We start from the raw sequence: 14,028 nt of genomic DNA, 5'->3' as shown, positions 1-14,028 counted from the left end.
TAATAGCACTTCAGTGACTGCCAAGTATTTCAGTGGCCTATCAGACTTACAAACCAGGAACCATTTTCAGATATGATATCAGGGACAAAGGCATATCATTACATATATATTCATTTTTTTTTTACCTATTAAAGTCTATAGTTGCTATTGTAAAATATATCAACTCTTCCGTCAATTATTAAAATTATGATGTAACTGATGAAACCAATTTTTATGTATCACTGCAGCACATGGTTGCATTATCCAACGGCCAGATTTACTGAAAAACTTCACCACACAACCCAAATAAGTTGCAATATATGCTTTGTTGACTGGGGCCTGTTGCTTCAAGAATCTTAGGAGCAATTATATACTAAAGAGAGATTTGTAACAGTGCAATACATTTGCTGAAATTCTCTAGGAATTCTGATAACATTGTCCTGTGAGCTTTATGAGATCATACCTTGCCCTGGGGGTGACAGTAAATGTGTCAGTGACAGAAAAAATTGTAATTTTCTACTTTTCGAACACTTTTAACGTCTGTGAAATGAAGTGCTTGTAATTGAAAAGAAATCTGTTTAACACGTTTATGTTACTCTGATAAGCAAGAAATGGTTGTATTTTTTCCCCTTAAATATGCCAGAAATGCGAAATGGGTTTTGAATAAAACATCGAAATTAGAAAGGTAATGATATGTTAATGGGCTTTTATTTGATGGCAGTTGATATTTAAAGCAACTAAGACAACAGATGGTCCCAATCAACAAATACAATATTTCTTCAAAACGAGCCTAGAAATGTGTGTGTGAGCTAGTATGCGGCAGCAAATACATCATTCTACATTATTAAAAGAATAAACGCAAAAATCATAAACTGAGTGTTTATAGCATGATGAGTAAAGATAATTATACCAATGTTTTTTTTAAATTTAACGGGATATGTGTGGTAGACAAACGCAGTAAATCAAATGGAAAAAAATGGTCGTGTCATAAGCGATGTGACACATCTGTAAGTAAGATTTAATGCGTTGTAAATACACATCAATATTTTTTCTTGCAATTGTATCATCTGATGCCTAGTCCCTTTAAATTTTTATTTGTTACAAATATGTTCAAAATGATTTAGTTACGCTTAAAAGACTTTTTAAAGAACCTTTTAATAAAAAAGTCCTAAACAATTGAAAATTTAAAACAGGGACATTCAGCATTTTCTTGAACAAGCACAAATACTTATTAATGGTCATATAATTTTAGATTTTGAACAACCCGGATTATATGATAAATTACAAAGCAAACCCAGCAGTGATTCGGGTCTTTTGGGCTGGTGCTAATTTCGCAATATTTTTTTGGCATCAGAATTTTATCCTTATAAATCTCTAACGATAAGAATTGATTTAATGTTCTTGGTTCAAGAGTTTAAACCAAAATAATGTATACTAATGTTATGCAATCTCATTTGCTTGCAGCGGTAGTAAATCTAAAATGACTTGCAAACTGCAGTATAATCAGTATCATTAATTGAAATCCTCCTGACACCTCTTGTTCAGATTTTAAATTTGATCAGTGAAACTAACATTACTTTTCATATCTTTTTTTTCATTAGATCATGCCGGTTTTTTATTGCTTTTTGCAGATCTTTTGTTATAATTATTGCCACATTTTTTATTAGGGATGGCAACGAGTACCCGAGTACTCGATCGAACGTCCGAGTACTCGAGTACCAAATCACTACTCGAGTACTCGGAAAAAAATTAAAAAAATCTATAAAAATCACCAAATACACGATTTACACACAAAATATCAGATCTGGTTAGTTGCCAAGAGGACAATTTACGGTCCCTCTAATTCCCGCTGTGTACACAATTGACCTCAATCAATTAGTTGACAGTTGTTATGATAGTTGCAAACTGTCAACAAAGGACCCTTATTTCAAATTAGCACTGATGTCAATTATCGAAGTTTTGATAGCGGTACTTTCACCTACACAATTCGACCGTTACGAGAATTGATTTTTTAATGGGCGCATTTTAAGTATTTTTTCAATGATTATCACAATTGATTGGTTGATATTAAATCAAGAATTATGAATATTAATGAGGTAAACAACAATTACACAGTACAAAAAACTATAATTTAAAAAAAAAATAATTGTAGAGTAAACAACTCAACAACTGAACTTCGTATTGAATATTTTTATGTATGCTATTAATTTTCGTTCATTGTAATTCTCATTGTTGTTCATTTCTGCAGTGCATTCTTGTATAAAATGAAACGAATAAGACAAATTAAAAGCCTGAAACAACATTTGTTTCCTTTTTATATCATTTTTTGTTAAAATAGTAAAAATACGTAATGAAAGTTTACTTTAAAGGTGAAAATGACCAATAATACGACCAATGCACAATATACGTCATTAACGATACATGTATACACAATCTTGTCTTTGCGAACACATATTCAATTTTTCCGATCAAACGACCGTCCGAGTACTCGAGTATTAATTTTACTACTCGTTGCCATCCCTATTTTTTATCAATGCTGGAGGCATGGTTCGTTATCTGAACTATCAGCTTTGGTTTTTTTCAATGTTTATACACATAAAATTTGATGTGTGGACTAGTCAAATTAGAAAAAGATATGTTTTTTAAAGTAAATACTGCCCATTTATGCAGAAACTGCAATTATTATCCAATAAAGTTGTGAATATTTATCTGACTGCAGCATATTTAATCATATGCCCCTGATCGCTTGTCTGCAATGTGTGAAAGTTAAGGGAGGTTGGGGTTTTCCCACTCTCAGGAGATTTGTTTTCTCTGAGAAATACAGTTTAAAGTCCATTGAATTACTGATTTCTGCCTAAAGCTATAACACTATTGTGAAGTGACATCATATCATTGGTTTGAAGATCTGTATTTCACGTTGTCATAATAATGCAACACAAACATGTCAGGTGACGTGCAAGGACAAATTTTTTAAAAGTCAATGATGTATTTCTAAATTGTTTACATGAGTGAATTATTCAAATATCCCATATGCTGTATGATGTAGACCCAGAGCGAGATCACTCTTTTTTGAAGTGCTTTAAGGGCCTGAGAATGTATTTGTCATATTGATTCAAAGACTGTCTTTGTGAGTATTGATTTGATCGGTCTGAGGCCTTGATGTGTTAACAGGTATTTGTTGATATTTAAATTCCATATTAGCCCATATTGAGAATTTCTTTAGCGTCTTTGAAAAGGTGGCGTTCATTACAAGGCATTTTCATTTGAGGAATCGGGTTGAATTAAGGGACATTGGTTCGTCTTTTCTTCCATAAAGAAATGAATTGTCGGCAATTATTGAGTATGGCTTTTTGATTTTCTTTGCAAAATGAAAACAGTGTTTAGAGGTCAATTTTTAAAATGTCAATACATTGATTGCCATTTGTCAAACTAGAGCTTAGTTTTAAAGTAATTAAACTATATAGTTTTCAATTATTATACTTCCATATTTATCAAATTTCTTAATCTTATGGATTGATATGTCATTTTATGAAGATAAATAGATTTGTATTCTAAACATACTGTTATCAAGGTTGAAAACTAGGCTGTCAGATAATAGAACAATTTTATTTCAATGCCATGATGAAATTCTTAATGGGTGACTTATATGTTCATATAATGGTGCTTTAATTTTCCTAATTCCATAATGTGAATCAATGCAATGATCTACATCTTATATCTCAGCAAAAATCTCCAATTTTTAATCAAGACAAAAAAAAATCATTGATTATATTCTCTGAAAATGGAAAATTATTTATGGAGGGAAAAAATTCACAGAGTTAAAAGTGAATAATTGAAAAAGTATAAATGAATAGGATGGAAAATGTTGTCAAAGGGAGAGCATTAATGAATGGGAATCAAAATGGTTTACAAAGGGAGAGCATGAATAAATGTTTGCACTCAAAGGGAGAGCACTAATGAATGTTGGCATACAAAGGGAGAGCACTAATGAATATTGGCACACAAAGGGAGAGCACTAATGAATGTTGGCATACAAAAGGGAGGGCACCAATGAATGTTGGCATACAAAAGGAAGAGCATTAATGAATGTTGGCACACAAAAGGAAGAGCATTAATGAATGTTTGCACACAAAAGGGAGAGCGCTAATGAATGTTGGCATACAAAAGGAAGAGCATTAATGAATGTTGGCACACAAAAGGGAGAGCACTAATGAATGTTGGCATACAAAAGGAAGAGCATTAATGAATGTTGGCACACACAGGGAGAGCACTAATGAATGTTGGCACACAAAAGGGAGAGCACTAATGAATGTTGGCATACAAATGGGAGAGCACAAATGAACAGGATAGAAAATTGTCCACAAAGGGAGAGTATTAATGAACAGGATGCAAAAAGGTTGACTAAAAGAGAGCATTAATGAAGGGTTTTTGGGCTCCCGGGAACCTGTGGTTCATGTACTGTTTATTTTTTACAAGCCCTGGACCTCATAGACAAACTGGCTGCATACCATCAGCTTTCATGTAATAGGGAACATGTGGTTCATGTAAACAGGATTGAAAATGGCCCACGAAGGGAGAGCATTAATAAACAGGATTGAAAATGGTCCACAAAGGGAGAGCATTAATGAACAGAATGTGAATGGCCGACAAAGGGAGAGCATTTATGAATGGGATTGAAAATGATTTACAAAGAGAGAGCATTTATGAATGTTGGCCCACAAGGGGAGAGCATAAATGAATGGGATGGAAAATGGTTCACAAAGGGAGAGCATTAATGAACAGGATGTGAATGGTCCACAAAGGAATAGAACAAGGTGACATGGAGAAGTATCCTAGATATTTGTTTCCATTAAGTAAATGGTAAGAAGCATGAAAAAATGGACTGTTAGTAAAGTTCATCTGAACTAAATGGTTGAAGAGGGACATATTTAAAATTTGTCAAACTACTTGAACATATGCCAGATGTTTTAGTGGTATTCAATAGTTCTAAGTGGAAGTATCTTTATTCATTTTACCACAGTAAAAGCAAACAAAGAGTGAGTATGAGTATTAAGGTGTAGAGCTGAATTTTGTGTTATCATTTTGTGTCCGACTTTATGAGAAGTGCTGATGCCATCGGACATACATGACAATCCTGGCATTGTTTTTTTCTTGATTTCCATAAGAATTAGTCTGTAACAAACTTTATCATATTATATTGTATTCTTATTTATAAAACATAAAATTGTTAATTAAGGGGCCATACCTCTTGTCCAACTGAATAATATGTCAGGTCTGGGTCAAGTTTAATATATTGAGTGCAACACAAGAGCTTACACACCAGATTTCTATAATTATTTTAAGACAACTACAGGGACAAACCCAGGAGTCAAAAATTCACTGGGAGTTTAAATTAATGTATATGCTCATGATCCCACCCTTGTTTATACCAACATTTTATCAATGATTACATAATTAAGAGTACAAGACTAATCAGAGCCATCGTCAACTTGCAGTCATGGAAAGAATGGTTAATTTACAGCTAGAAGTTCACAGTTATGGCCCTTGACAAAAATATGACTTTTTGTTGTATCTTTCCTAAACATTACTCAAAAAGCAACATTCTTAATGTGGCCAAAAATGTATTAAGGCATCCAGTGTCTGAGGTCACATTTATAGTCTTATCAGATTGTCTGCACGACATGGTGGCATGGATCCGTCAAGAGCTTATGAGAACAATATTTGTAACATTATGGAACAGTAAATGTGCTTAGTTAATTAATTATTTCAGGGGGTGAAACACTGGGAACTGTTCTACTGGTATAGATTTTTCCAATATGACCCTATACCACACTTAGAACAATCTGGAAGTTTAATAGCAAAAAAACTTAATTTAGCAAACCTTGCATTTAAGTGTTGCTATGTAGTTGTTACGTAAAATAATAGATAAGAAGATTTCACTGTACCTCATATAGACACATACCATAGTGAGCTATCTTTATTACTTTAAATTACCTTAAATTTAAACTTAAATATTCCGTATTCAAATTGCGTCATTGTGAGTGTCGCGGGGGCTTTTAAACGTAAGAGTGTTATGTTGTTTACTTAAACATCTGTCTGAGGCTATTGGAGATGTTCGAAAGATATGAAAAGGAATATTAATACGTTGTATTGAATTATTCAAAAGAGATTAATTGTTATGATAAAACGTTGAGAAGAGTTAAATGATGTCACTTATTGGCGTAAATATAGAATTAATCAATATGTGACAATGGGAGATTTTCACTTCAGTGTAGTATATGGAGAATTATCGGCCTAGCGAACAGTCATAGTGTGTGTGTGTGTGTGTGCATGCATGATAGAAACAGCTATGTGTATATAGGTAATGTTAGGCTCTCCACTGTAACTGAACAGTCAGTCTTACACTGGGAATTAAAAGTATTGGTTATTTACTCCGACGTTATAAATTCTGATAGTGTTGATTTAACTGTTACTAGTATAATCTTTGTGTGTTTTGAACATCTTTGGGAGTAAAAAAACCTGTTACCGCCTTTATCATGGGTTTAAAGTCTGAGAAAATTGGATTTGTCGAACTGCTTGTGTCATATGCCAATCCCACAGAATAAGGAAAGAAATTGGAAAAAAGGCAGCACAATGGAATACACCATGGACTGGCTGTCTAATGATGTCTGCGAAGGCTTCGCTAATGTAGACATCAGCTGTACGAATTCTTATTCTAGCACCATGTATAAGCCAAACAACATGTCGCCAGTATATGACGAGGCGGGGAAAATATATCAGGGTGTCAACTATGGCAGTCGTGGAGGTCAGGATGCCAGTGTGACATCCAACGGAATGAATATGAATGGGGTCGTAGATATACCAGATGGAAGTAACAGTGTCATACCTAGTGGAAGAAATAACGGTATATTACATGATGGAAATATGAACGGCATCATGCCTAAAAATGGAAAAATCAATGAAAACATGTGTTTAATGAACGGAAATATGTACAGTCAGGAGCAATGGGGAAGTACAACTACTCAAAGTAAGAAATATTGCAGGGAGGATCTAAAGCCGACCATAGAAATGTTGAACGGCAACGTCAACATGGCCGACAGCTCAACGTCAGACACATCATTATACATGGAAAATTACAGCGTAAGTCATGGCAAGAATTAAGAATTCTTTCGGATTGTTCAAAATTCTTGCTACTGTCTTTTAGCGGATACAATCTTGCTTAGAAATTCAGTGAATTTTGTTTGGTATTATTGCTTGTTTTTTTTTGAAATTCTTATTAAAATTTTCCAGTAAATAGAAATTCAGTCACGGAGGTTGGATTACAATTCAAAATTTCTCCTTTTGATGAAGTCCTTCTCTCTGTTAATAGAATTTATTCTGGGGAGAACATTTTATTTCATAACTTCTTCAATCTTATCCAGAGTAAAAATTTTAGTGTATTTTTTTTAATACTTACATTCACCGACATATTTACAATGCCTTGCAAAACTAATAAAATTGTGGTTTTCTCTGCCATTGAGATTTATTGGAGTGTGTTCGAATACAATTTATGTCTGATATTTATAATTCTTTGTTTGCTCAAGGGATTCCATTATCCTATAAAGACCACAATATTACTTGGATGAAAATATGCGTAGGTGTTGTTGATAGTGATATCTACAGATTTAGTTGAAGGGATGAATATTATAGCCATGTTTTATAACTGACCATGACTAAGCTACCTTGTTCATATATCAGACCATGAAAGATTCAAAAACGGTCATCAAGTGAAAAATGACTGATATAGAGCTGAGCTTAAAAATGGCCTTGGATCTTATCTTATCATGAAATCTGGGCTATATTTGGGGATTAGTTTGTAGCTATATTGAAATTTTCTCATCTGCAAGACAGTACCTGTTACCCTTTCTTTTAAGAGCTTACTTGCTAAGGTTATATTTGCAAACATATACTTTTAACAACTGCAGCCCCTTTTCCTAGTACCTTGGAGTGGCTTTAGGGCAGATGGTCTCGTGGTGTTTATTTTCATGTTACGGACACCAATTTAGCTGTTACCATTTGCTGCCCTAAAGCCAGAAATGGTGTCTTTTTTGAGAGGCCTTGAGATTGTGCCCCATAGTAGAGCTCATTCCAACGACATTGATCCTGCCTTTGATACATTGAGGCCCTGTTGGGGGCTCATACCGAGGACTTTTATCCTGCCTTATACATTCAATGAGGCCCTGGTGGGGCTCAAACCAAGGACATTGATCCTGCCTTACAGATAGAGTGAGGCCCTGGTAGGGCTCAAACTAAGGACATTGATCCTGCCTTATAGATAGAGTAAGGCCCTGGTGGGGCTCAAACTAAGGACATTGATCCTGCCTTATAGATACAATAAGGCCCTGGTGGGGCTCAAACTAAGTACATTGATCCTGCCTTATAGATAGAGTAAGGCCCTGGTGGGGCTCAAATTAAGGACATTGATCCTGCCTTATAGATAGAGTAAGGCCCTGGTGGGGCTCAAATTAAGGACATTGATCCTGCCTTATAGATAGAGTAAGGCCCTGGTGGGGCTCAAACTAAGTACATTGATCCTGCCTTATAGATAGAGTGAGGCCCTGGTGGGGCTCAAACCAAGGACATTGATCCTGCCTTATAGACAGAGTAAGGCCCTGGTGGGGCTCAAACTCAGTACATTGATCCTGCCTTATAGATAGAGTGAGGCCCTGGTGGGGCTCAAATTAAGGACATTGATCCTGCCTTATAGATAGAGTAAGGCCCTGGTGGGGCTCAAATTAAGGACATTGATCCTGTCTTATAGATAGAGTGAGGCCCTGGTGGGGCTCAAACTAAGTACATTGATCCTGCCTTATAGATAGAGTAAGGCCCTGGTGGGGCTCAAACCAAGGACATTGATCCTGCCTTATAGATACAATAAGGCCCTGGTGGGGCTCAAACTAAGTACATTGATCCTGCCTTATAGATAGAGTAAGGCCCTGGTGGGGCTCAAACTAAGTACATTGATCCTGCCTTATAGATAGAGTAAGGCCCTGGTGGGGCTCAAATTAAGGACATTGATCCTGCCTTATAGATAGAGTAAGGCCCTGGTGGGGCTCAAACCAAGGACATTGATCCTGCCTTATACATAGAGTGAGGCCCTGGTGGTGCTTAAACCATGAACATTGTTCCTTCCTTAAGATACATTGAGGCCCTGCTGGGGGCTCAAACCAAGGACTTTTATCCTGCCTTATAGATACAGTGAGGCCCTGGAGTGGTTCAAACCAAAGACATTGATCCTGTCTTAGATGCAGCAAGGCCAGGAACATCTATTCATAAAATCAAAGCTCTGATACTGCTGAACGGCATGAGCGATGATTTCTTCTATTGGATATTCAAAATATGAATGATAACATTGCACTCACCACTACCACTGTTTTAAAACAGAGCAGTTTTAAGTCCAATATGATTTAAAACAATTATCGTGGGGAGGTAGGGTAACAGTATTGTTTGTGTGTTCTTCGGTTGCTGGAGCTGTGGAGGGTTGTATATCACCTTTGACACAATTAATTATTCACACTCACTTCGGATCATCAAATATATATTTTGATATTTATAAAATATCCAATCAAGTTCTATTTCTTGAAACACATAAAAAATGACAGGATAATCGCTAAATTATAAAGAATCAAGCATATTAACTTATGAAAATCCTTAAAATTGGTCCAAACAATAAATGTGGTTATCATGGTTCCGCACACACACAGTCCTATGGCATGTTATAAGCCATGAACCAATATTAAATTATTTACCCTGCAGTTATGACACAGCTGGAGGGGCCCATAAACCAATCGCGATCAGTCCAATTAAATGTTACAGATGCACTCATACTCCCGAATAAGATTTACCACAATAAATATTACAAATGTTTTAATATACCAAAAAGGATGAATAAATGTCGAAGACAACAGTTCTCCTGAAGGGTACTGAGTTTATTTTGAAATAAAGGTGCAGAAAACACAGTATTTCTAACTTATGAGACGATAGAAGATCACAGTAAATCTTTTTGCACTCACCAATCACTTTATATTTTTGCGTGTTCAGCTATTTAATACACGGTTACAATCTTGTTATTAGTAATTAATATTTTCCATAAATGCATTATTTTCTAAGTAGTTAAAGGTTTATCACTCAAAATAAATGTTTGTTAAACATGTGTTATAATGTATTGATTTTTAATAAGAGTGTCACTTTAAAAAAGGACTAAGATTGACATGATTTAACTATTCTTAAACGGAAATATGCATTTAAAAAAACGTGTTATGAACTGTCAATTTCCCACATGTCAAATTAATCAGATAATTTGAAATATGTGTACATGTTAATTAAGTATCGTTAGACTGATAGATACCATATAGCTGTCCCTTCTTATTTCAATATACCAAGGGTTTATAAATAAATCCTTAATAAAGAACCACAATGAAATATTCGTCTCTGTGGCCTAATGGTGTGAGGCATTCGACTACGGAGCGGGAGGTCGAAGGTTCTAGTCTCACCTTGGGCTTGTTCTGACATGGCCAGTTGATGACCCAGCAGCTAATTAAATTTAGGGGTACCTACCAGGCGCCTGGCAAATGAGATAAGAAATGGGGTTAAGATGTTCCCGAACGTAGGTGTCTCATAAGCCCAACGTGCTGGCCCTTAACTGAGAGGGGTGACACTATAATAAACAAACACTTTACTTTATTCGTGAACATTAAAAAAGAATTGAAAGACATATTTTCAGCTTTACAGGAACTGGGAAGATATATATTTATAAATAAATGAGCTTTATACACCTGAAAAAATATTTTTCTCTTGTATGGATTCTGTATGAGCCTATTTTCATTGTTGGATATACTCAGGTATGGCAAAATTTCATTATTGCAGCCATAGTGGAATTGAAGGTATAAGAACAAAATATGCAGTATACCGGTACTGTCAGTTAATCATCATACAAGAAGATTGAAAAGTTTGTACATGCCATGTTTCTGAGAGGCTTAACAGAGAATTTTGGTCTTATTTCCAGGGGATTTTGATATTACACCAGATATTTGATATTTACGCAGCTCATTTAGCACAATATCTTCATTTTTCATATTAAAATAAATACAGAAACACCCTCTTATTTCAATTTTTTTAGACTTAGTGGTATTAAAATGGCATGTATGAAAGTTGGACTCTAGTACCGTATTTTCTCGACTATAAGGCGATCCGCTTATAAGACGACCCCCCTACTTTGCCCATGAAATCTGGTGTTTTTGTCTTGACTCGTTTATAAGACGGGGTAGATTTTTAAAGCAAATCCAGCACTTGAAATTCTCCAAGTCTGTGATTATGTTCAAGCACAACAGTCAAATATCAACTTAATTTGCTTGGGATTATTGATTTTTATTTTCCAATGGTATGGTATGTTTGAACCAGCCTATACACAATTTTGGGATTTAAGTGGGTTCATACCATATTTGATTGATCTATTTAAATACAAACCATTGCAGTGCATCTTTGATCTTTTCACAGCTCTGCTGTGACTTCACAAATTGTACTGTTTGATCTGCAGCAGACAAACAGAACAAATTCCATTACATGTGTTAATGAGTTATATTTTCGCAGTTGATGGGACTTAAATTTTGAGTAATAAATAATAACCATTGATGATTGCGGATAAATTAATGTAACGGTTAATGAAATATGTATTGAAATCTGCTAGTTACATGCATACGTGCATGATATATGCAAAGCCTTATAGTTAGGAAAAAGTAAGTTTTATTTACGACATAGAAAAAATAACAATGCTTTTTAAAAAAAAAAATTGTCAAAATATTTTTATCATAAGGCCACTCCTTTTTTATTTTTTGGTTTACAAGAATTTTTGGAAAAAATGTCCACTGGGTGGTCGAAAAAAAAAGAAAAAAAAAAAGGAAAAAAGTCACAAAACATACTCTTAAAGGGTGAAAATCAGAAAACAACATAAACACAGTCAAAATTTATATCATTTACTTGTCATTTTAAATCCTTAAACTGCTATTAATGCATGTTTTAATACACTCAAAGTTTCAAAGTTCTTATTAAACACACAGTTTAAATCTTACATACTGTGCATATAAAACATCAATGATATTGACTATAAAACATGTTTACATGTATAAACTACACTTTTAATCAAAGATACATTGAATATCACTCAGCAAGACATTTGTTTAGCTTTAAGGGTATGCTAAAGCAAAAGTGAATGCAGAACACTTAAAAACTTACCAATATTAAATTGAAAAAAGAGGAGGCGAATTTTACGCATTAAAATACACAAAAATTGCGCTGTATTAAAACAATACATAACATTTTCTAAACATTGTTTAAGTTATTTTAATATTGGATTTTGTCAATAAAGTGAAATAATTACCAATTTTGTAAATAAGGAGGTACAGCATTTTATAAAGACATTTGAGCTTTAATATTGCGAAAACAATTCCTGAAAAACTAAAAACCAAACTAGACCTAGATTTGAGTATATATAACCTATACCATGAGGGGTCCTAGTTGTGTGTAACCCGATCCATGCTAAGTCCGGATATTTTCGGACCGGGATATTTACCATGGGATGTTCACCAAATCCATTTCAAATTCAAATCTTGCAGCAAATTACCACATCAGTACATAAAAAAACACATAGCAAAATAATAAATCTTGCATGTGACTTAACTTTATGTACCAATGATAGTAACAGAGAAATCCATAATTATGTATAGGACATTTTCATCTTCTCCCAACTCCGCCATTTTGTGTAAACATGCGTTCACAGTGCATCTATCTATACTTCATGCTTGTTTATTTTTCATTTTAAAGAGTATTCCTTGGTTACAACAACAAATCTCATTTATAGTGAAATATCAAGTTCATTACAAATTGAAATGGACTTATTCAAAATAGTTTTCCGTGTTGTTTTATCTAAAGGTTTTGCACAAAACTCCTGGCATTGACACATGTGTTCAACTCTTTCATTGTGTTTACTCTACTATTAACCCAAACATGAATAAACATGTAATCTAAAATAAACACAAGCTTTACATTGACTCAATGACAAGTATTTCCAAACCATTTAATGATTTAAAATCCATAAACACCACCGACCGAACTTGTGAATCTAGGTCACCGGTGTCAACTTAGAAAATTAACTTTCGATTTCACCATTCCCACTTAGTGCACTGTTATTTGATATTTAACCATAAAATGTTATAAAATGTTTTTCTCACACATAATTTACAGATATTTGTGTCTACTAATTCGATGGCAGCCGCTGACACTTTTATTTTTTATCTATAAACAACAATATTTTCATGACCTAAATTTGCGGGGAAAAACAACAATCACGTGACAGCTATTGTTTGTGTCGGCTGTTAAATTTGCCAATGTTTATTGCTGTTGTTATTTTAACAGCTCCTGCATATTTTAATTAATTATTTCATACAAAGAATGACTGCTATCGTCAATTCCGCCATTGCCAACGGCGCTGCCATAACAGTTGACTGGCTCACATAATATCACTATAAATTGGCGAATACGGCTACGGAACAACAAACCAGTCAAAATCGACTGCATTCGTACTCTTACCGTTCGTTTTTCTTTCGTTTCGCACCAAAATCAATACGGTCGGCAAAATAATTTGGAAAAAAAAGTGAAATTCATTTTTTATTTTTTTTGTACTTTTCGGAAAAATAGACCCGCCGGTTTTGTAAACCAATTTATATAAAAGTAATGGCCTAAAGGTAACAAAATATGTCTCCTGTGAAAAACAACGTATTTGGACCGATAACATGTGTTATATTCAGGGGCGTATCTTGATGAAAATATGTGTGTAGGCCACGTTTTAGGGGGCACGCGGGGATTTTGCTTAGCTAGGTGATTGTAGGTGCATTTTGGCGTATATTTCGTTGTTGTAAAAAACATTAAAGAGAGCAACAATATCATTATGGTTTACTTTAAATTAGTTTTGTACGTATATAAGCTAAAGAAGACAGGCCATAGAAGTAAAACATT

The 14,028-nt window shown here is 34.4% G+C and overlaps 1 protein-coding gene across 4 annotated transcripts in view; it reads left to right on the top strand.

Annotated features, from left to right (window-relative positions):
* Positions 1-14,028, top strand: part of LOC128212107 (nuclear hormone receptor HR96-like) — a 96,426-nt gene that overhangs the window by 33,772 nt on the left and 48,626 nt on the right. Inside the window, exon 1 of one of the 4 annotated variants that reach the window (XM_052917373.1) lies at positions 6,101-7,119. The exons of the other annotated variants lie outside the window; for them this stretch is intronic. Within the exon in view, the coding sequence (XP_052773333.1) occupies positions 6,565-7,119 (555 nt within the window). The 5' untranslated portion in view covers positions 6,101-6,564. Of the gene's footprint in view, positions 1-6,100; positions 7,120-14,028 lie in introns of those variants that run through there. 4 annotated transcript variants of the gene reach the window in all.

This window comes from Mya arenaria, chromosome 12 (genome assembly GCF_026914265.1).
Source record: "Mya arenaria isolate MELC-2E11 chromosome 12, ASM2691426v1".
Taxonomy (NCBI): domain Eukaryota; kingdom Metazoa; phylum Mollusca; class Bivalvia; order Myida; family Myidae; genus Mya; species Mya arenaria.
Note: the sequence above shows the minus strand (reverse complement) of the source record. Positions and strands in the feature narration are given on the sequence as shown.